Consider the following 24,162-nt stretch of genomic DNA (forward strand, 5'->3'; position numbering starts at 1 on the left):
GGGAGCATATCCGCGGCCGTCGCTCTGTGCTTGTCAGTGTTTGGAAGGAAGAAGTAATCCAATCTAGACATGGAGCCATGTGCCCCCGAGTGGAACGAGTAAGCCTTGGTGTCCGGGTGAAGATGTCGCCACACAACTCGGAGGCCCAGGGTTGATACCAATTTAGCTAAGTTAGTGGAGGTGCTGGGATTACGGTCTCTGATGCGAGTGCGGTCCCTACTGTTGCACATGACGTCATTGAAGTCGCCCCCCAACACCCACATGTCGGGTTGGTGTTTTGCCATAAGGATAACCAGGTCTTTAAGTAACTCCTCCCCCAGCCCCGGTGGAGAGTACACTGATGCTATAGCTAATGTTTCTTCTCCTAGTGTTCCAATCGCCACTATATAGCGGCCTCTGGGATCCCGTTTTACTGTCAATTTCTCGAATGGAAGGCATTTGTGTATCAGTATGAGTGTCCCTCTGGATTCCATAGTATATCCCGCATGTAGTGCCATTCAGTAATTAGTTCTCCGAAAGAAGGTGCAATTGGTTCCGGCTAAGTGTGTTTCATTAAGTAGGGCGATGTCTGGGGAGTGTCTGTTCAAGAATTGCATCACAAGACGTCTCTTAATTCCGGAGCCCAACCCGTTCACATTCCATGTGATGAGTTTGAGGGATTTGGGTCGCTCAGGAGGTAGTGAATGGTTCATTGTGGGTGCCATTTATAATTTCTGGAGTCGGATTCACAGGACTTTGAGGGTTGTTTCATAGGGCCTTGAGCGGGGGTTGGTCACGGAGGGAGTGTGTTGCCGTCTGGGGGTTGCAGATGACGACCTGCGATGGTTGGTATGATTCAGTAAACCCATGAATGCACCATAACTTTAGATCAATACTAAAACAACGTAAACTATCCCTTTCCCCCACCCCATACTCCACCCCAACACGAAGTACCCGTCGCCCAAACCTAGATACAACCTAACTTATAAATGTCGCCAATGCAATTGGTTAATAAACTATCAGTCTTAGCGGGTTGGGGGGGACCGGGAGCATTCCCCCCCCCCCGTCCCGACCAACCGCACCATCTTGCTCATCTCTGCTACTTCTTGTTTCATTGAGCTTTCATGTTTGGATTCCGTGGCACCTCCATGGCACCAGGGATGCGGGTAATGCCGAATAGTGCCCCCCGCTGTTTCAGTCGTCTTCCATCGGTGCTGGTGCGTCTCTTTCTCGTCTCTGTGGGTCTTCGTCAGGTGGGTTCTGCGCCGGTCAGGCTCTTTGGTTCCCCTTTCTATTTCAGCTTGCATTCCAATCCCCCTCAATGTGTCGTTCCACCCAGGCCAAGGCTTCTTTCGGGTCTGTAATGACGTGCCTTTATGATACATTTTCAATTTTCACAAGACCGTATTTAACATTTAGGGCGAGTAGCTGCTTCTTAAGATGGTCAAACGACTGCCTTGCCTTCTGTACCTCTCTCGTATAGTCCGGGAAGAATGCTATTCTAGAACCGTTGTAGTTTATGGTGCCCGTGTCATCTGGAGCAGAGCGTCACGGTCTCTATAGTTTAGGAATTTTGCTATCATAGTGCGTGGCGGGGTGCCTGGTGCCGCTCGACCCGTTGGGACACGATGCACTCTCTCAATCGAGAAGAATTTAGAGAGCCCTTTCCTGTCAAAAATGTCTACCAGCCACTGTTCGAGGAACAATTCCACACTTGGTCCTTCCATTTTTTTTCCAGCAATCCCAGTCTTGTTCTGCCTTCTCCCTCGTCCACTCTCCCTTCCATTACTTTCAGACGATTTGTAACTCTATTAAGCTGCTGTTCTAGGTTTCTCAGTCCATCTTCTGCACCCGAAATCCGATGTTCTGCATCCCCTGTGCGGGACGTCAGTTTTTGGAGGTTGTGTCGTAGCAGTGAGACGTCCATGCTGATACCATCTATCTTCTGTTCCATGGACGCCTGTGATTCAGCTATTGCCGCCATAACATCTTTCAGGGATATTCCTTCCCCTACCTCCGCCATGTCCACTGGATGATGCTGTTCGGGTGTCGTGGATATCGTGGGTGTGGTAAATTGATCTATTTTACTCTGGATGCCTGGTTTCTTCCCTCTGTCTTTGCCCATGCTAATACCACGTGGCGCTGGATTGTACTTTGTCGTTCGCACCATTGTCCAGGCACACCCGTAAATGGTCTGCCTGCCTGCTGTCACACTCCAGTAGCAGGTGATTCTACATTGGTTTATTATTGTTCCTTGACGATGGGCCTGTCCGAAGTAGGGGATACCTCATTTTGTTGGGCACAGTGGGCCCGAGCAACTGTCAAGCCTATGGCTTATCATCCAGGCAGGAAGGTTAAGTAGGCTTTGGGCCCGCCTTGTCGCCGGGGCTCTGGAAGTGACCGTGCTGATCCGCGGTTCTTGTGTTTGGGGGAATTGATGCCACCTCAGGCCTCGTTGTACAACTTCGTTTTGGGCCTCATTGCGTTTTTCTGTGCCAGTTCGCTGTTTACTGTTTTCTCAGTAGTGTAGGTTTTGGATGGACACAACCACCCATCACAGTCACCTCCCGCTGATCTAAGCCAAGGCTGTTCTAGGGGAGGGAAAAACAGCTCTTCTGAAGCGGTCAGCAAGCTCCAGCGGCTGGGGCTGACTCAGGCTCCAGGCTGTCAATGCTTGCAAGTGTGTCTGTGTATTATTCAGACCGCTTCGCTAGTGCCCGCTCCCCGTCCCACACACCCATCCACTCGCCTGTGGTTTACGGCGCCGGCCAGTAAAGCAGGGAATGTCTTTATTTCTTTCCCCACTTGTCTTCCAGCGGGGGGACGATGCAGGTTGTTCTGTTAATTTGCCGGGTTTTACAGATTCGCGTACCTTTCTGTGGATTTGGCCGCACTTTCGTTTTCCACCGAGGCTGCGGGGTAGCTGCAATCTCTCCCGCTCTTCGTTTTGTGCTCCCGGTCCCAGCGTCTAATTGGCGGTTGCCAGCCGCAGAGCCCTTCTCCCGTCCGCTCGCCTGCACGTCCGTGTCTCTGCCAGACCAACGCCCAGGGCGGGATCGTAGAACAGGCCTCCCAACGGCTACTGTCTGGGCCCGCCTCTTTTTCTCTCACGTTCAGCTTTACTGGAGTTGACTGCCACCTCTTCGCAGTCGTAGTACGGAGCGCATCTCAGTGTATGTTACGCATCTCCCTCCTTTCCTGTGTTGCAGGATGTACCTCGATCCGGACTCTCCAGCGATCCCTCGCCCCTCTTCGTTCACGAGGGTCCGGCAGGGGGGTCGTCTTCCGTTCCGGTGTCCCGTGCAGGCTTTCCCTCTATGTCTCTGTCTCTGTGGCAGGCTCAGAGTCATTTCATGCCAGTGCCGCCATTTTGGGATCGGTTCCTTCAGCCCGCATGGGAGAGAATCTTCACCATCGTATGCCCCGGCCCGGGCGAGATGCAAGACCAATTCCAGGCCAACGTGTGGTAGGGCTCTTTACCTTTCAGTACAAACTTCTTAGAGTCTTGCTTGCAGCGGATGACAGGCTATTTTTCCGAATTTGTGCAGCGGTCGCGGGAGCTCCGAGGGCTCACGTCCGCATCACGCTGCTGCTGGCCACATCTGTGTTCCAACTTGCTTGACGGACCCTTTTTGCCTGATGGCTTGTCTCTTTGCTTTTACTGCCCAAGTGTTTAATTTGGAGAGCAGAGTATTTGCAAATATTTTCCCCAGAGGATCTAGGAGCGCAATTGGCTGGTAATTAAAGGGATTTTCTGTCGGACCTTGCTTATAGATTGGAATTAGGACAGCTTTTTGCCATGAACATGGTATGCGATTTGTTCTGTTTATCAGTTCCAAGAGTTGTGTGAACAAGGCTGCCCATATGTTAGGGTCCTTTTTTATGATGGAATTGGATAACCCTTCTGGCCTGGGTGTTTGTGACACGTTCAGTTTGCGTATGGCGTCACTCATGTCAGATGGAGCCCAATCAAGTGACCAGTTGGCTTCGACACTGGGTGTCTCCTCCATACTCACAGATGGCCGTTGCTGATAAAGTTGTTGGAAGGGAGTTGTCCAACAGGCTTCTGATACCTCAGAGATCATAATGTCTGATGAAGATGTTTGTTTATTTAACAGTTCCATAGATCTCTGATGTTCCTTGCATCCATTGCACTCAGCGTGGTTTTGTTCAAGGGTCATCTTTGCAGTTTTTAACCAATTTCTGTATTTTTGTTTGGCTTTTTTGATGTTAGATTGTTGCTCCAACCAAGGTTCTTTTTTTATTTGTTTTAGCTGCTTCCTTAGATCTTTCTTAAATGGCTATAAGAATGCCGATGATCATTTTTCCGAGCCTTTATTGGGGCTGGTCCCTGTTGGAAATTGTGCAGGATCCATTGATAGTTTAGCTTACCTTCATCTTCCATCTTTGTATGCAGGAAGTTGCTTTAATTGATCTCGGGTTATTTTCAACCTCATGGCAGCCATGTTTGTTTCTAGATCCGGTAGGTTAATCCGGGTTGGATTCTGTCTTATAGTCGACAATGCTCAGATCAAGATGCAGTAATCACTATCCTCCATGTGAATGTTGTCGGCTCTTTGTATCGGTGCTTTTATTGACTCTAACCGCTATATGTAGTCAATTATCCCTGTGCTCAGCCCGCATGACCATGTCGACATCGCGATCTTAGTTGTTTCATCAACGGTGTCGAGTTGTGTCATGTTTCTGTAGCGCATCTTTGGGAGCGCTGTTCTAGTCTTTGTTCATCGAGCTCTTGACCATTTTTGGAGTAGAAATTACTGTTAAGGTCACTACATATAATGAAAACAATACCCGGATAATTGGTTGCGGCTTCATCCATTGCAGATAAGAATGTATCGATGAAAATATCTTCTCATATTTTTTGATGATTCCAGTACTTATTCAGGATTCCCAAATACTGTTTCTGGCAGCTTATTGGACGGTTGCAGTCGGCACTACTGGGTGTTGAATCTTGACTGTAGCCCCTGCTTGTTCCCTAGAAGAGCCTGGTTAGCTTGACACCAGGAGCTACTTTTGACTCCCAGGCCAACTGATGACGAACAAACCCACCAATGTGAGTTTAACTCTCTGCGTTTGGGACAATCTATAAATAAATATTATAATGCACACATCTATGCACATTAAAAGCTTAAAAGGCAATAGATAAGGGATAAAATTATACGTTTGCATCAGATCTATATGATGTGAAATTTCAGAGAAGGCTTTTTTCCTGAAATGTTTTTAACGAAAAAATCTTATATATATATATAAAATTTGGGGGGATACCCCCCAACCCTCAGGTTCCTGTGCTTTTAAACCCTCCCCACCCCTTTACCCCACCCACATATACACCTTAATAAACAATTGGGTATTTTTTTGTTGTAATGCTTTCGGTAAAAAAGTAATGCTCTGTTTTCTATTCGCTAACATTACTGGTTACCGTTTGCATTTTATGTGGAAGTTAGATTTGTGGAACGCTATGTAATAATGCCTCATTCCCCAGGGGTAGTTCCTGGTCAGTGGGCTGCTTTTAGCTCCTGCTTATCCAATCTTAATTTCGAACTCAGAGACACATAATGGGGAGAGATGTCAAACGGTAGGCACAATACTAAGTGGAAAATGGCATATGCAGTGAATTTTTCGTTTTAAAAAAAAAATCATTTTAGAAGCACGGCCCAGAGGCCGCTCTGGGCAGTCTTTCTAAATCGAACTGTCAGACCCTGCGATGCAAACGAATGCGTGCAGGGGCTGACAGGCGTGGCTGGGGCGAAAGAGGTGCCCGAGGTAAGTGTTTTTGGTGTCTGTGAGAGTGAGTATCTGCATGTGTCTGTGGGAGGGAGGGGGAATGTTTGTGACATGTAGAAGGGTGGGAGGAGCAGGTAAACGTGAGTGGGTATGCTAGTTTCTGTGTATGGGTCAGTGTATCTAGGTTAGGGAGTGAAGCAACCCAGTAGTGGGCTATTTCAACTTTTCCAGGCCGCACACAAAACGGCGCGAAATAAATCGGTGTTTTTGATGTGCGGTCTTTATAAAGCGGAAATATCGCGTTGATATAAAGCTGCTATGACCATGTGACTCAATCATGTTCTGTAAATCGAAATTGTTGCTTAATATTTGTAACTTTCTTTGTAGATATGTGATCAACATAATGCTGGAACGTCAGTCCACTAACAACCATTTGATGAAATGGCACACTTGGATTCTAGCCTGGATGATGACCTACCGCTCTTTCTCTTATCAGCCTTCTGGGCTAGAAGTGTGGTCGGATTTCTTGCTCTCTTGTGCTTTGCAAGAAGTTATGATGGGGACTTCGTCTTTGACGATTCGGAAGCCATCATCAACAATAAGGTTTGTGCCACGGATTCCGACATGAGCATTAATACAATTGCCCAGAATTGTTCAATTTAACATGTTTGTGTTTAGAATAGCACCCGATTGCAGTCGCCAAATATTAAAAAGCTGTTAGAGGCATACATGGCTGCAATTTAATGTTTTTTTTTGTACGAAGCTGACATGTCATTGGTGATGTGTGTTTACTTTAGTGCTCCTATTTCCATAAAGTTATAATTTCCTTGCACTCTTCTCCATCTTTTCCCTATTCCCTGGCACTTAGAACGTAGATGTTATTGTTTCTGCTTGTCACAACACCAATGTTAAGGTTGTAGTTAACAGCGCAGTTTTCAAATTAAATCAATTGCTTGGCTAACTACTCGCACATAATACGTTTTGAAATGCCAGAGATTTTGTTTGTTTCCACATGGGAAATTATCCGTTTAATTCCCAAATGGATGTCAGCAAGTCGTTACCATATTAATGTGTTCCCTGAATGAAAAGGCGGTGCATTTTAGTAGCATGCCAGCAACAATGCTTCATTTCCCAGGAATTCATTTTTCACGAAATGAACATTAAAAAGAGAGTTGAGGTTACTGTTACCAATATAAAGGTTAACTCTAGAAGCGTTGAGAACACCAACCTTTAGGTACAAATGGACTGTTTCTCCAAGTCCAGGACACTGCAAATGTAACCTTAATTCCCTTTTCCCCTGTATTTTGCAAGACTAACTTTAGCTATAATATTTATGTAAGCAACTTAATATTTAAAGTGTATGTTTTAAAGTAGTGCTCTATTAAGAGTTAGTTACATTTGCAGTGTTATGGAGTTTGTATTGGCGTTCCCAAAGTTTGTAGACTATACGTTTTATAGCTAGTGAACTTAACTTTTTTATATTTTACAAAAGAAAATGCTTAGATTTCCTGATTTCATTTAAAAAATATATATATTTCAATTCCCGCCCAAGCTTACGTTCTTTCCATTCAAAGTCTGCGTATTGTGTTCGTATTGTTTCTCCTATGTGTTCCATGTGTGTATGTGCATATTCTGTCAATTTCATCTGTGTTTATGAGCATGATGCATGTCGTGTGTTGTCTGTGCTTATGTGCACCACATGGCTTGTATTTCTCCTGCCAAAGTAGTGTGTGCGTGTGTGCCTGTGTGTGTGTGTTCTGTGATCCGCTCTTATATTCATTCAGAATATAATGTTATGTGCGTATTGCCTGTTTAAGTATGTTACTGGTGTATTGATTGTACATCTCCTATGTCTTTTTTTAATGTTTGTCCGCATTCAAGTGTGATTTATTTATTTGTATTTCTATATGATATGCCATTTATAACGCGCTGTACACAAGTGTTTCTATGCCTATTATATATTGCAAATACTGTGTGCCTACATGCATTTCACAAATACTCTGTGCATACTTCATGTTCTCTGTGCGCAGGTATGTTATGTGTGCATCTTTTGTATACCCTATTCCCGGTGTCTAATCCCTTCTTACGTGCAGGCATATTGAGTATTCCATTTGGGTATGCATATTATGTGTTCAAAGCAATACGTGCATTTTGTGTGTGAAGTTTTAGTGTATGGTATGTATGCTTTGTATTCGTGTTATGTGCACTGTCATTCTAGCTGTGGTGCTGTTTTTGACATCTTTCTCCAGCATGGGGTCTGGCTTGGATTCAGATGCTCATGAATATTCCCCGTCGTCAGGCTGGGAATCCTCGGTAAAGAAAAAATCACTATCCGTTTAGTTTCTGATCTGACTTTCTTAGTAGTAACCAATCACTGATCTCTGGGTCATACTGCCCCCAGCCAATGACTGCCCTCCTCCTAAGCCCCGCCTCTGGCAGCCATCCTCAGATTTTTACTGCATGCTCGAGTGTTGGGAGTCCTCGTGTTTTAGCTCTCGAGTTTTTGCTGCGTTTTCGCGCTTTTTCAGGAGATTTTCTCATTTTTTCGGTTTAATCGAGCCTCAAGCTCCACCGTTTCTACTTCCGATAACGGGGACCCGTTTCGGAATTCTTCTACGCCCCTCAAGGGTGAAGTTTTCGTCGGGTTTACGCTTCTTGGAGGATTCCGGAAGATCTGCGGCCTACCTCAACGGACATGGCCCAGGACAAGGGAAGCTCGACGCCCGGATCCAAGCTGTTCAGGTGCTGCCCTGGATGCGGATTACAAAACGTTTTCAAGGAGGACGAGCATTTGCGATGTCTCTACTGCCGTCATGAGGACAAGACGCACGTGGAGAAGGACTGTGCGTTCTGCAAGAACCTTTTGGAACGGACCAAACAAGATCGTCGTTCCCGCCTCGCCGCCTGGCTTGAGAAGGGCACAGCAGGTGAGAAGGCGAAGAAAAAGTCTGAGCGGGCTTCTAAGTCCTGTGAGGGCGCCCTGGCGACGGGGGCCCAACAGAAGGCCAAGCACCGCGAGTCCGCAGGCACCGGGTGCGCCGAAAGGTCGGGCTCTTCGGCTGCCAGGCAGGGCGCGACTTCCCCGGCACGTTCAACCACGAGCCAGCGCTCTGGTTCGGGGAAGAGGAAGTTCGAGAACCCGGGTAAGCTGCTGTAGCGGCCCCGGTCGATCTCGAAGGGACCCGAAGGGGAGCGAGGCTCTGACCCTCCCCCCAAGGCGAAGGCCCAAGGCGCTCCTAAGGTGGTGACGGCTTTGATCCAGTCGGCAAAGGCCTCTATCGAAGTGGTCGCTGCGACCTTGGCGAAGCCGGCTGAGACTACGCCAGTGGAAATGGCCTCTGGGCCCAGAGTATCCCTTCCACCACGGAGGGAATCCTCTTTCCAGCCCATCGTTAAGACCCCCGTGAAGTCCCCGGTGGAAAAAGAGGGGGGGGCGGTGGCCATTAGACTCGGAATCAGCCTCTGAGGAGGATCTGTTGGAAACCGGGCAGGGCCTCAACGAGATGTTCATAGGCCTCAACAAGAAGTTCGAGAAGGTTCGATCCCAGGGGACGGTCCCCGATGATGTGATCGAAGATAACGACGAAGAGGGCCCAGTGGAGCGGCCATCCCGTCCCTCGCAGCCATTACCCGAGCACCAGGATAGCTCGGCGGCCATTTTGTTGGCGATCCAATCCTTATGTACTGAGATAAGGACGAGATTACCACGGACCCCGACGGAGGATCCAGAACCAGGCCCATCGGGAAGCCCTCCGAACAAGCGGAGGAGAGTCCACCCCGCTTCTCCCTACGTGCCCACGAGGCCTGTGGACCCCTCATCCCCCTCGCCGGACCCTAGAGAGGATATGGCGATGGATATGGGGACGGACGACGACGGCGATGACACAACGGACATCCCGTCACCCCCCCCCCCCCCCCGGGGCTTCTCCACCCGACGAAATTGGCTCCTTTCACGCCATGATGACCAGGGCATCCGAGCTCTTCCAGCTCTGCCCTGAAGAACAGAAAAAGGAAGGGTTTCTTTACCAACGACGAGAGGCCAAGAGGAAGACGGTCCTCGCAGTGCCGTTGCTCAACGACATCTGGGACGAGGGGCTGGCTATCCTCAAGAACCCTTCCACGACACCCGCCAAGAGGGACAGGTACGAGAAGAAGTACCGAGTCCTCGATGCCGCCCCCTTGTGCCTCAGGGCCCAGCCCACGCCGGACTCTGTCGTCTGGGCAGCGGCCAAGAAGAAAGCAGCGGGGGCGGCGGCTTCAACTTCCACTTCCCCGCCAGACAGCGAGGGCAAGAAGTTGGACTCCATGGGATGACGAGTCATCTCGGCCGCGACGACGATTAAGGCGGCCAATGCCTTAGCGATCGTGGCCCGCTACGACAGGGAGCTTTGGTTCCAGATAGCTCCCCTGCTAGACTTCCTACCGGACGACAAGAGAGCGGAGGCCCTACAAATTCTGCAGGAAGGCGAGGTGGCGTCGGATCACGCCATAACGGTGGCAACAGACATTGCCGATACCGGATTTCGCCAACTGGGCAACAGGGTTTGCCTCCGACGACGAAGATGGCTCAAGGCGACGGACTTTCGCTAGGACGTCCAGACCAGAGTGTTGGATATGTCGTTTGACGGCAACAACCTTTTTGGGAAGACGGTGGACGAGTCTCTCCAGGCCATCAAGACAGACTCGGAGACGGCCCGGGCCCTAGGGGTACTTCAACACCGACGGCCCTTATGGAGCTCCGGAGGCAGACTGGGTGCCTCCAAGGGATCCAGCAGTGGCTCTTCTACATACCGCCAGGCGGCCCGCTCCTCGTCCCAGGAGGCCTACAGAGGTCGCGGCAAGCAAGGGGGATCCCGCCGTCGTCGTCAAGGAGGCCAAAGCGGCAAGGCCTCCTCCAAGCAAGACTGACCCGGCCGTGGCGTCGGGCCCCCACCGAAGCACCCCGATGGGAGGCCGGCTGACAGTTTGTCGGCGTGTGGGAGTCCATCTCAACCGACCACTGGGTGCTGGACACCCTGGCCAACGGGCACTCGCTGGAATTCCAAAATAAGTGTCCTTGCATTCCTCCCGTGGCCAGGAAGGAGAATGACGTCCCTCAACTGCTGTTGGAGGTAAGGGCGATGCTCAAGAAAGGTGCCATCGAGCTCGTCCCCAGGAGGCTCCGGGGCTCCGGAGTGTACTCAAGGTACTTCCTCATCAGTAAGAAGACAGGCGGTTGACGCCCCATCTTGGACCTGCGTCGGTTAAACAAATACATCAAGGCGCAGAAATTCAGGATGGTCACCCTCCAGCACGTGCTGGGACAGCTGGAGGAGGGCGACTTCCTATCGTCGTTGGACCTGGAGGATGCTTACTTCCACATCCCCATTCTAAAAGGACACAGAAAGTTTCTCAGATTTGTGGTTCAGGGACGCCACTACCAATTCAGAGCCCTGACGTTCGGATTAAAGTCGGCACCAAGGTATTCACCAAGTGCCTGGCACCAGTGGCGGCTGCGCCTGCAGGGGATCCACGTCTACCCCTTCCTGGTCGACTGGCTAATCCGGGCAAGGACAAGAGAACTCGCCGTCGAACACACAGCAAGTAACGTCCGGCTGCTCACGGAACTGGGATTCGCCATCAACTACCCCAAATCCCACCTGGTTCCATCGCAAGTAGCACTGTTTTTGGGAGCGAAGCTCGATACAGTGGGGCAATTGGCCTCCCCGTCGGAGTAGAGGACGAAGGCCATTCTGGGCAAGGTGCAGTGCCTGCTAGCCACGGACGTGGCCAGTGTGAGGTCCATCAAGTCCCTCCTCGGAATTATGTCCTCATGCATCTATCTTGTACCCCTTTGCAGACTTCGGATGCATCCGCTACAGGAGTTCCTCGACGCCCGCTGGTTTCAGGTGACTGGCTGCTTTGAAGACAGGATCCCTCTCGACAAGGAGTTCCGCCGGGCGATCCTATGGTAGGAGTACCCGTGCGCACCTCACTACAGGCACAGACTTTCAGACCCCAGCGTTTCAGTAGACAGTGACGACGGACGCCTCTCTGGAGGGTTGGGGGGCCCACACCGGAGATCTCCACGCAAGAGGCCTTTGGCTCCCGGAGGAGAGGTCTCTCCACATCAACTTTCTGGAGCTCCGAGCAGTTTTCTGGGCGCTCAAGTCGTTCCTTTCGTCCCTCAAGGACAAAGTGGTGAGGATCTTCACCGACAACACCACCACAATGTTCTACATACGGAAGCAGGGAGGCACCAGATCCCCAGCCCTATCCAAGGAGGCCCAGGATCTGTGGCACTGGGCCGTCGCCCAGGGGATGTTTCTGGTTCCCTTCCACTTGGCTGGAATAAAAAACACCATTGCCGACTCGCTCAGCAGGGAGCTGCGCTCGTGCCACGAGTGGGAACTACGTCAGGACCAGGTGGATCGGCTCTTTCGACGATGGGGCAAACCCTGGATCGACCTTTTCGCGACGGCGAGGAGCTCCAAGTGCCAGAGGTTCGCCAGCAGGTTCCCCCAGCCGAGGAGCATGGGGCGATGCTTTCTCGTTCCCTTGGGGCGGCCTGTTTCTATATGCGTTCCCTCCGTTGCCGTTGCTGCTCCGCCTCATCAACCAGCTCAAGAAGTCCAGGTGCAGAATGATCCTCATCGCACCGGCGGGCCGAGGCAGATCTGGTTCCCGGACCTTCTGGACTTGTCAACGTCCCCACCAGTCAAGCTGCCGGCGAACGCGGATCTTCTCTCCAGCGAAGGAGGCGCCATTCTTCATCACGACCCAGAGTCGCTGAACTTGCAGGCCTGGCTCCTGCAGCACAAGAGTTTGGAGGGTACGATATCCCGGCTGACTGCAGAGAGGTTCTTGCAAAAGCCAGGGCGTCCTCAAATCTCAAGTGTTACGGTCATAAGTGGAAGAGGTTCTCTGTCTGGTGCCGTGCACAGAAGATTAACCCTCTGCGGATTACGGCTCCTCAAGTACTGCCGTACCTACTGTCGTTGGCCAAAGCTGGACTGACTCACGCCTCCATCAAAATACATCAGGCTGCCATCTCTTGATATACCAGGACTACGGGACGGGCGTCCTTGTGGTCTCATCGCCTGGTGAAGGAATTTATGAAGGGACTATTCCGATCGTTCCTGCCGGTGATGGCTTCTGCCCCGGCGTGGGAGCTTAATGTGGTGCTGACCAGGCTCATGGGGGCTCCATTCGAGCCTATGCATTCGGTGCCTTTGAAGTTCCTGTCATGGAAGACAGCGTTCCTCGTGGCCATCACCTCCGCACGACGAGTGGGAGAGATCCAGGCCCTATCTTGCAAGCCTCCATACTCGACTTTTCATGACACGAGGGTGGTGCTGAGGACGCACCCCTCCTTCATGCCCAAGGTGCCGTCGGACTTCCACCTCAACAAGCCCTTGGTGTTACCAGTTTTCTTCCCGTCGGACTTTGCACTCGCTGGATGTAGCTAGAGTGCTGAAGTTCTACATGGACTGCACAAAGAGTTTTCGGAAGACGTCACAGCTGTTTGTGAACTTTGGGTCTGTGAATCAAGGGAAGGCTCTCTCGAAGACTTCCATTTCCAGATTTCTCTCCGGCTGCATCATGCACTGTCACCGGTTGGCAAACCGACCGCTGCCTGGCCGTCCGAGCGCCCATTCGACCAGAGCGATCGCTGCTACCACGGCGTTCCTGTCTGGTGTGCCCCTGCTGGACATCTGCAGGGCTGCTACGTGGATGTCGACGCACACCTTCACAAGATTCTACTGCGTCGATCGGGACTCCAGGGAGGAGTCCAGGGTTGGCCAAGCAGTGCTGCGCAACCTGTTCGCCTAAGGTGAGCCTGGTGAGGAGGTAAGAATTGCTTAATGTTGAGATTTGGATGTAATGCTTAATGTTGAGCCTGTTGCCGCCTCCCGTGGTTGTGCATGTGTATACTGCTATGTATTCTTTTATTCATGAGCATGTGAATCCATGCCAGACCACATGCTGGAGAAGGAACAAGTTACTTACCTGTAACTGTTGTTCTCCAGCATGGGTCTGGCATGGATTCACATGCGAACCCTCCCGCCTACCCCTCTGTGGCTCTTCACTTGGTCATACTGCCACTTTGCGTGCTACCAAATCTGAGGATGGCTGCCAAAGGCGGGGCTTAGGGAGAGGGCAGTCATTGGCTGGGGGCAGTATGACCCAGAGATCAGTGATTGGTTACTACTAAGAAAGACAGATCAGAAACGAAACCGATACTGATTTTTTCTTTACCGAGGATTCCCAGCCTGACGACGGGGAATATTCATGAGCATGTGAATCCATGCCAGACCCATGCTGGAGAACAACAGTTACAGGTAAGTAACTTGTTCCTTATGCGCTGTGGCCGACAAAGGTGTTGTAGTGCTGTCTTGAGTCTGAACTGTGGTGAGCAGGGGGGAAGATATTGGACAGAGAAAAGTAAAATATAAGGGTTTTGATATTCTTCCTAAACTGTAATAGATTTTTGGTGGTGTGAATATTCTCAGGAAGAGAGATCCAGTGTCGTAAACAAGCATCCCTAAGCACTCAGAAAGTTGAAGTGGGGGATGTAGATCTTTTTTCTGTTCACCCTTTCTGTCTGTGATCCCAAGGAAGAACAACAATTAAAATTACATTTAAGGTAATGCGGTTCCTTTTGTAAGGAAGTCATTGTGCTAACCAGTGAGACAGACACAAGTGATCACAGTTCAAGGGTGTTTATTGAACTTCAGGAGGGGTTGAAAAAACGCCTGTCTAAACCTAAATCTAAGGATGGGAGCAAGCTATGACCATTAAAATAAAGATAACGGATTCCAAGATGGCGGCCGAGCCGGGCAGACGTGCGTGAGCGTAGCTCCGTCCCCCAGCTCGGGCCGTGGCAATAAAGAAAATAACAAAAGTCGGCGATGAGCCCATCGAGACGACTCCTTTACCCCTCCTATCTCAGATAGAGATTGGGAGCGAAGTCTCGCCGAGCGAAGCACCCCGGTGGCGGTAGCACCGTCACCGTGGCCCCGAAATACCCCACCTTCCCGCCGAAACGGAGCTCCGCTTGGAACTGGCTGCCATGGCAGGCATCCGAGAGAAGTGCAGTCCAGCCTGGGACCGGCGTCACCTCCCCACCCCCCCCCGACAGCGGCAGAAGGACCCGTGCAGCATAGGTCCCGGTCCTCCACCGGTGAGAAATCCGGAGAGAAGCGGCGAGGGACCCCTTCTGGAGTGACGGGCGCCGAGGACACCTCAACGCGGGAAAAGAGGTGAACAGCCGTAAGAGAAGCCGCCAGTGAGAGAGAGCAGCCCAGGAGGGAGAAAAGGTGCCTCCACAAGCCCAGCAGAAGAAAACTCAGCGGTGAGAGGCAGTCAGAGTCCAGCGGCTCCAGAAGCAGCGCTCGAGTCCAGCGGAGCCCGGAGCCCCGAACGGGGACAAAGCAAACAGGTACGCGGCTGCAGTGAGAAGATCCTGGGGTACACGGGGTACCCCCCCCTTGCGCACCTCCCGCACGCCCCGCAGACCCACAGGGGGATGAGAAGGACCCTCCAGCAATAGCTCACAAAAGCAAACAGAGCCCCCTCATGAGGCAGGCCTGAGGCGAATCATCGAATCCGGGGAAGACAGGTAAAAAAGAACACGAGAGTCACGGGGAGACCGCCTCGGCCCCTACGGAGACAGGCCCACAGTCACATACAAAACACCCCAACTCCGGGCGACCAAGCAGAACCGGGGAATCAAGCCGGCCCAGGGAATCAGGGCGAACCACACCCCAACAGCGGTCGAGCAGAGGGGCACAGGCTCTGGCGAAGAGACAAGCGGACCCCACACAAACACTCCAAGACCGGGGAGAGAGAGCCATACCGAGACAACGCCTAGGGAAAGAAAAAAAACACAAATGCCCAAACCCGGGACCAGGCAGAAGTCACAGGCTATATCCAAAAAACAAAGGAGAGTCCACACAGACACAAGACCTAACCCACATCTGGGGGTTAGGAAACGTGGGAATAAAGCAAGCAGCCAAACACTCAAGCCCAGAAAGATCCCCGGAACGTGACGTAAGCGCGGAAATGGCGACCTCACGAGAGGATTTGAAAAAGTGGTTTAAGGAGCTTCAAGACCAATTTATTGCCTCTACGCAATCCCAATTTGACAATATGAAGGGGGAACTGAAACAAGCTGTACAGGATTTAAAAAAGGTCATCCAATCTCTAGAAGAGAGGACGGACAACTTGGAAAGGACAGTCCAGAACATGGACGAAGAGGCGACTTCGCAGGCCGAGGCACAAGACCGCCTCGCGCGTCTGGCATTGGAACTCGAAACTCAATGCGAAGACTTGGAGAACAGATCTAGGAGATCGAACATACGCATTAAAAATATGCCGGAAACAGTGGAGGACAAAGATTTCCGCACTGCGGTACAACAAGTGTTCCAGGACATACTGAAGGACGACCCCAGTGAAGATATTCTCATCGATAGAATACACAAGGTAGGCCCCAGGCGGGCAGGGGACCCCGGTTCCCGTCCCAAAGATGTCTTAGTGGCCAGGACCAGATACGCACAAAAGGAACGCATATTGAGAGAGGCCAGGACTCTGGACCAAATTAGAATGAACGGCTGTGATGCTGGAAATGCATCTGAGGGACAGGGCCTCTGAATCCTTGTCCTTTCTCTTTTTTACCGTGTGTTCTGTTATGTTTTCTGCCCAGGAGTCCATGAGGGACTCCTGGCAGTGCAGCTCTCTCTTTTGGTTTGGTGAACAGACCCATGGGATACCCTTATGGCACCCATGGGTAGGGGTACAACCCTGTGCCCCTAGTGTATGTTTCTGGGCACCTGTGGGTGGCCCACAGAGCAGGGTATGGGCTGGTGGCAGCTCCATGCTGAATCTGCCAGGTGCTCTGAGTGTCCTCCATTTTGGGACACCCAGGCCCTGCCATTGGGATCAGTTGATTCCTGATAGAAACAAGATGGCCCCTGTGGCCTCTTGCTTTCTATTGCCTGTTGTCTTGTTTTTCCCAAAGTCCTGGGAAGCCCTGACTCTGTCCCTTCCCCCTGACTGGCTGTTGGGTGGAAGTTCCATATATGGTGTTGTTGTGAAGGCCCAGCTAGACTGACTGGAGCCTTCCCATTGACTGTATGTTGTGGGTGGGACCTGGGTGAATGGAGTGGGTGACTAATATACACTCCTTGTTGTGGTTGTCTGGTTTCTGGCATGTGAGACAAAGACTGAGACAGCCCTGCCCGAAACTGGCCTGAATGCAGTGTGTAGTGTTGAATGGCTGGGTACTTGTCCCAATCCACATTCCTTGTTGTGAGTGTCTGAAAGGGAGGAGTGTGGCCTGAATGCACTGTGTGCCTGATTGGCTGACTGACTGCATGAATGCCCTTCTGTGTGATTGGCTGCTGTGTGTGTGCCAGCAGTGTGGATGAGAGACAGAATAGTATATCTGGGGACCTCTCACCACTGAAAATGGTTCAGAAGCGTTCAGAAGCGTTCAGAAGCTGAGTCTCCACTCAAGAGTAACTGGAACTGCTGACCCTCGACGCCCAGCTGGAAGAAGAAGACTTGCTGCTGCATTTGCTTCGACCGATCCGAAGGCTGCCGTGTTCGTCGAGGACTGACCCGAGAGAGGACCTGGTAAGGCGCCCTCTTCCCGTGCTCCGAGGGACCATCGAGCACCGCTCCATCTTCGCCGAAGCGCCCTGGAAGACAGATCCTCGAAAGGCTGTCGACCCGAGACGGGACCGCCGAGGAGATCGAAGTGAAGCACCCGGACATCGACGCCGTCGAAGTCCATTGCCGTCGACCAGGGTTCGCAGGTTTGTGGAACCGCTGGAGGCCCGTCGAAGTTGTGTTGCCCAGCCGTGGGAACCACTTGACGCCGTGCCGCCGACGACCGGAGCCGTCCGCTCCTTTGCCTAAGAACATTCAATCGAAGGACTCTCTCGACCGCTTCGTCGACCTCTTATCCTGCCGGAGAAAGTCGAGGACGACCAACGCGCCGAGGAGAAACCTGCCGGTGGGTTTCCCGCCACCCGACGACCTCAAAGACTCGGACGACTCGACGCCCTTGCTGGGCTCCCGTCTCTACAATCTTTGCGGTCCAGAACTATTGTCATCGAGGTGCCCCGCACACCTCCGCCTTGCAGGACGCCGACGCCCCGACGCCGACGAGCCCCGCTCGGACGAAGCTGCCGCCTCTTCGACATCGTTCCACCTCGTTTGTCGACGGACGTTCGACGCCCCGTGCCTCCCGCTTGAAAGGGAAGGCATTCAAGAAGGGCCGTCGATTCCCCGTCGCCGAACAGCGAGTCCCTCGACGTTTGTCGACGCCTTTTCGAGGAACTCGACTCCACCAGGTACATTGCGGGGGTAAAAACATTATAGGGGAAAATAAGACTTGCAGAGCAATATATGGACTGGGCTTGTGCTATATCTTTCTTTACAGGTTGCCCAGGTGGGGGGGGATCTCCACACAGAACTGTGCCTAGTGGTAGGGGTCAGTATTCTGCCTATTGCTCAACCATCTTATTTCCTCTCCTCTCTCTATTGCTGGTTTCACTCTATTGGTCTGTGTGACATTGTACAGTACTGTTCATGCACTTCAATGAGATCTAGGGTGGTACCACTTTAGGATTGTAAATATTTGTCATTGTAGATTTTGCCGGAGTACAAAGTGAGTTATCATGATGAATGTACATAACCTTAACTATTGATTATATAAAGACTGTGTTCTAACCAATACAGAGTGTGGATATTCCTTTGTGGGGGCTTGGGGTTACACTGTACTTAAGAACCAGCCTGCATCACCTCCTGAGAAGCTAGGCCTTGATTGCTCGACCATTGCTACCGAATAGAGAATCTTGGCTGGGGTCTCCTGTGCCTCCCCTCCACCATATAGGGAGCGGAAGTACAGACACCCCCCCACCGGTCGTTGAGATCCGTTCTCTCACACTGGTGGCAGCGGTGGGATGCTTATGGTTTTAAGAATCAGTGTATAACCGTGCCACTTACAAAGGATATTTGCCCTTTATTGAATTAAGGTTTAGTTGTGTACAAGGTAACTGCATTACAAACAATGGAGTCTATTGCGAATGGCAAATTAACTCGGATGAGCTTGGAGGCTCTCCAGAGTGCTTGTGAAGCTAGGGAGTTAGACTTTGTGGATAAGTCTAGGGCTGAGCTGATAGCTGCCCTGGTGGACTACCAGACTGATAGTGAAACTCTTGATGAGGGGGGAAATGCAACCAATGAGGACTCTGCCCCTGGGGTTTCAGCTGAATCTGTTTCTGGGAATGCCACCATTCCTGCTGCCTCTATTCCAAACTCCAGCAATTCCTTAGAACTTGAGTTATTAAGGATGAAATTGGCCTTTGAATACCGCAAGTTGGAAATAGATGCTGAGCTTAAGAAAGAGGAATTGGCTCAACAAGTGGAGCTCAAGAATAGGGATCTTGAACTCAAAAATAAGGACCTTGAACTCAAGAGCCAGGACACTGAATGTCAGAGGATCCAGCTAGAGAAAGCTAGAGTGGAGACTTCAGCTAGAACCAGTGAGAGTGTCAGGTCCCCAGCCACCAAGTTTATGAAAGATTTGGTTGGTGTATTTGTGGAGGGTTCGGATATCCTCCAATGGATTGAAGCGTTTGAAATGGCTTGTGAGATTCATGATGTGGATAAAAGAGATTGGGCGAAGTGTTTGTTAAGCAGAGTGCCTCAAACCGGGTATGACTGTATTCTGAAGCTGAGTGTGGAAGAAAGGGGTCAGTACGAGTGTATGAAGTCTGCGTTGATTGCCAAGTTCGGCAAGACACCTACCCAATACCTTAGAAGGTTCAGGGTTTTTAAGAAAAAGGAGAATATGTCTTGGGTTGACTGGGTGAGTGCTGCGCACATGAACATGATGGGGTGGATCGATGGATACAAGGTTAAGACTTTTGTTGAATTGTCCCACCTCTTGTTTTTTGAGCATTTCTCTGAAGCCTGTTCACCAGAGCTGCGTCAGTATGTGGCTGACCAGAACATTTTGGACCCCTTTAAGCTGGCTAGGTTGGCTGACAAGTGGGTCTCCCACCGGGTGTCCCCTAAGGACTCCAGTGGGAAGGACAAGGATAAAGAGAAGGGGGCCTCTCAGAAAGCTGAGGAGTCCCCCAAGCAGTCACAGTCGGGTAAACCAAAACCTTCCTCTCCTAAGACCCAAAAATCTAGTGGGGATAAGTCATCTGGGGGTGGGAATAAGAGTAGTGGTCCACCTGCTGCGAAGCAGGCTCCCAGTGGTTCCAGTACCGTACCCCACACTCCTGGTGCTTGTTGGGACTGTGGGGCTCTGGATCACAAAAGGGGTGACCCCAAGTGTAAAGGTAAGGCACTTGGAGTACAGGCTGTCAGCCTGACCTACCCTTACCCCGTGTCTGAGGTGGAGGCCACTGTCCTCCCCTCCTCTGCCGGTATCACATTTGGTGCTCCGGTGGAGATTTCCTTAGTGTCCCTTGGGGCCTGGGACCAGTATGCGGAAGTACTGGCGACTATCCCACAGAACACCCGTAGGTTTTTGAGAAGTGTCCTCTTGAATGGCCAGCCTTCTACTGGTTTGAGAGACACTGGGGCAAGCATGACAGTGGTGGACAGGACCCTGCTCAGGCCAGAGGACTATGAAGGTGCTCCTCTGCAAACCACCAGGTTAGCTGGTGGGCCTCCCAAATTATCCCCTGTAGCCTTAGTCACACTCATGATTGGCGACAAGACAGCGAAGCTTCCTGTCCTGGTTCAGGACAATGTCCCTGCTAACATTTTGTTAGGGAATGATCTAGTAGAGTTGGGGTTGATCTCGGATGGTCTTCCCATGACTGCTGCTGCCGTCACTAGATCACAGGTGACATCGGGTCTGGCTGTGGGTCAGATACCCGAGCCAAAGGCGAGGCCTAAGGCAAGAAGGAGGAAGACCAAGAAGGCCACCCCTGTGGAGGGAGCACCTTCTCTTCCTGCCGCACCCATTGGGATCCATGCTCCGGACGGGCTGGGTCCAGTGGAAAACCCAAACTCAACTCCTTTGGGAGAAGAGGCAGAAGACTCTCCTGTGGGAGAGGTTCTTAACCCGGAGGATCATCCCGACCTTCAATGCTTGTTAGCTGAAGGGGGACCCTCCCGGGCGGACTTCTGTAAGGGACAGAGAGAGTGCCACTCTCTCGAGGGACTGAGGAAACAGGCCCTGGCCCAGGCACAAGGAGAGGTGCCTAGGAATTTCCGGATTTATTGGGAGGGTGAGCTCCTTGTTAGTGAGCCCACTAAGCCTGAACCTGGTGCCCGCAAGAGGTTGGTGGTACCCCAGGTTTACAGGCCCTTCCTACTGCAGTTGGCGCATGAGGTGCCCTTGGCTGGTCATCTTGGGACCAAGAAGACTAAGCAGAGGCTCTCTGCCCATTTCTACTGGCCACGGATGGGAGTAGAAGTGGAGTCCCACTGCAGGACCTGCCCAACTTGTCAGTTGTCTGGCAAGACTGGAGGCAGTGTCATTGCCCCACTGCAGCCGTTGCCAGTGGTTGGCACCCCATTTGAGAGGGTGGGCATCGACATCGTCGGTCCCCTTGACCCTCCCACTTCAGGTGGACATCGGTTCATCCTGGTCTTGGTAGATCATGCCACCAGGTACCCTGAGGCGATACCCCTTCGGACGGTTACGGCCAAGGTGGTTGCCAGGGCTCTCCTGGGCATTTTCACCAGTGTTGGATTCCCCAAGGAAGTTGTCTCTGACAGAGGATCCAACTTCATGTCGAGTTACATGAAAACCATGTGGAAAGAGTGCGGGGTAACCTACAAGTTCTCCACCTCTTACCACCCCCAGACCAATGGTCTGGTTGAGAGATTTAACAAAACTCTCAAGGGCATGCTAGGTGCTTTGGAAGAGCCCCTAAGGAGGAAATGGGATCTCCTCCTGCCATGCCTGCTGTTTGCTTACAGAGAGGTACCTCAAGAGGGTGTTGGTTTCAGCCCCTTTGAGTTACTCTTTGGACATCCCGTGAGGGGGCCCCTCGCATTGATCCGAGAAGGCTGGGAAGCCACCCCTCCAGGTCCCGCCAAGCAAGTGGGGGACTATGTGTTAGGCCTCAGGCGGAGGATGACACAGATGATGGGTCAGGCAACAGCAAATCTCAAGGCCAGCCAGGAATTGAATAAGTACTGGCATGACCTTAAAGCCTCGCAAGTGGATTGGACTCCGGGACAGGAAATCCTTGTGATGGAGCCTACCAAGCCTAGGGCTTTGGCAGACAAGTGGACTGGACCCTTCAGGATCATCTCCAAGATGGGCGAAGTCAACTATCTGGTTGACATGGGAGCCCCTGGGGTAGCTCCTCAGCTATTCCATGTCAACAGGCTCAAGCCTTTCCACAGGCGAGCGGAAGTCTCATGTCTCTTGCTAGCTTCTGGGCAAGAAGAGGATGAGAGTGAGCCCCTTCCTGACTGTTAGGGAGAATTCTCTGTTTAGGCTGAATTTCCCTACCTAGTGAGTCCCCCAGCAGCTTTGCTGGATTTCTGGGGTTTCTTTTTTTCTCCTGCCAAGAGTGAGACTCTTCTACCCTCACTCTTGGACATGTTGAAGTGTGTTTTCTTGGTTAAACCTTGTGTTGAATGGGCTATGGGGTCTTTTACTCCATAGGGCCTCATGTATTTTTGTGATGTGGGTTACACAGCACCCTCTGTGCCATGACCCAGGGGTGTCCTAGGGACTCCCCAACATAGACTCCATACCCTGGGACTGACTACTGTCTCCCAGGGCATGTAAAGTCACCAAAGACTTTGCTAGTCTTGAATCCTGAACAGAACCAGTACAAACCATCATATTGTGGACGTACTGGCTGGGGCAATTCGATTGCCCCAGGGTCTGTTAGTCGAGGGGGCACGTCTCCGTCCCCCCTGATCGAGTTTTGGCTGGTGGCAGTGGAAACTACTTTTTATATTCGACCGCGAATATTTTCCTATGGGATTTCCCATTGTTTTAGGCTAACACATTTAATTATTTATTTACGGTAGCCTTAAACATACCGCCGGTTTATATATTTATTATTATAACTCCGGTTGGGACTTTTTGCCAAAACTTGATCCTAAAATGGCGTTGGCGTTCGCCTCTGTAACTCTGACCCAAAGTGGAGCCCTTTGTTCCACTTTTGGCGGGCTTCTCCACAGAAGCCCTCCAAAGTGGTGCCACTCTGTCTGGGGTACTTAGGAGGGGTGGAGGGGGATTTAGGCACCCTGGACTGAGTTACCTTGGTAACTCAAGTCGCACTCCGTCCTGATTGGCCCAAGTGGTGAGCCGGCCGGCTCACCACTTAGCATGTTTGAGTGACAGCTAGGCTGGGTGAATGGGGGTTTGCTGCATAAAAGCAGGGCTTTGGGGACTGGAACTTCAGAAGTCGCCACAGGACCAAGAATCCGACGAGGGAAGAGCTGAGCCGACCTGCTTCGACGACACCACCCGGTGGAGCCCTGCTGAACCGTCTCACCACTTTTCCCGACGACCGAGGAGAACTCTTAACGGAGTGGCTCCTTCCCTTGACTGGTGGGGACAACCAGTTTTCACCTTCTTTTCGCTTCTCGAGGTATCCCGTGGCCGCCTTGCCCGTGCCAAGCACCCCGGCAACCGGAATACCACATTTTTACCCCTAACCGCGAAAGTCGGTACAATCCTTTAACCGGAGGACTCCGCGGTTGGTTTCTTCCCGGGCAGTGCAACGACCTTCTTCTTCTGCTCTTCAGCGAGAACTTCTTCTCCCCTGACCGACGTCGAGCCTTGCTGCCACTGCCTGGAACAACTGCCACCGCTGGAGGACCCTTTCCGCTTAAGGTACCGTGTTCCGCCTGGCTTCCCTTGCCACCGACTGTACGGGGTAGATTTAGCCCCCGGCTTTCGAACCTGGGAGTGCCTGGGACACCCTGGCTAAACTTTCTAAGCCACTCTAAACTCTTTCTAACTCTTTGCAAGACTTTGAATCCCTAATAACAGTGTGATCTTGGGCACATTTTTCGCTCCGGCTACTCTAAGAGTGGGCCCTGCCTAGTGACTTTTGCTCACCTGTGACTTGGTACTTCTTTGAGCCTATTGCAAGTGTTCTGGACCTTAGAGTGGTGTGTTTAACCTAATTCTGCTCCTTTTCCCTTCTTTTTACCTACTAGAGTGTCATCTAACGTTAAGCGCTCACCTCTGTTTGAATTATGTGGTGTTAACCTAGAGTTGTCTAGATAGGAATAAGGATTGGGACTGCTTTCCATATAACTGTGTTTAGAGTGTTTTACTATATTTTTTGCTAGAGTGTTTGCAACTTATATGTTCTTGAAAATAAATAACTATATACTTTTGAAACCAAGCTCTGGTCAGTGTTTGCTTGTGCTATTGTGTCTGAGTACATATTGTGTATACTTTACATACTGCCTAACTCTTCTTGAGGGAAGTCTGACTGCTCAGCC

At 51.3% G+C, this 24,162-nt stretch overlaps 1 protein-coding gene across 1 annotated transcript in view; it reads left to right on the forward strand.

Moving 5' to 3' along the window:
• Positions 1 to 24,162, forward strand: part of TMTC4 (transmembrane O-mannosyltransferase targeting cadherins 4) — a 1,375,572-nt gene that overhangs the window by 166,704 nt on the left and 1,184,706 nt on the right. The window contains exon 2 of the mRNA XM_069637004.1: positions 6,112 to 6,327. Within this exon, the coding sequence (XP_069493105.1) occupies positions 6,166 to 6,327 (162 nt within the window). The 5' untranslated portion in view covers positions 6,112 to 6,165. The remainder of the gene's footprint in view (positions 1 to 6,111; positions 6,328 to 24,162) is intronic.

Source organism: Ambystoma mexicanum, chromosome 7p, assembly GCF_040938575.1.
Source record: "Ambystoma mexicanum isolate Mex_15411 chromosome 7p, UKY_AmexF1_1, whole genome shotgun sequence".
NCBI classification, from domain to species: Eukaryota; Metazoa; Chordata; class Amphibia; order Caudata; family Ambystomatidae; genus Ambystoma; species Ambystoma mexicanum.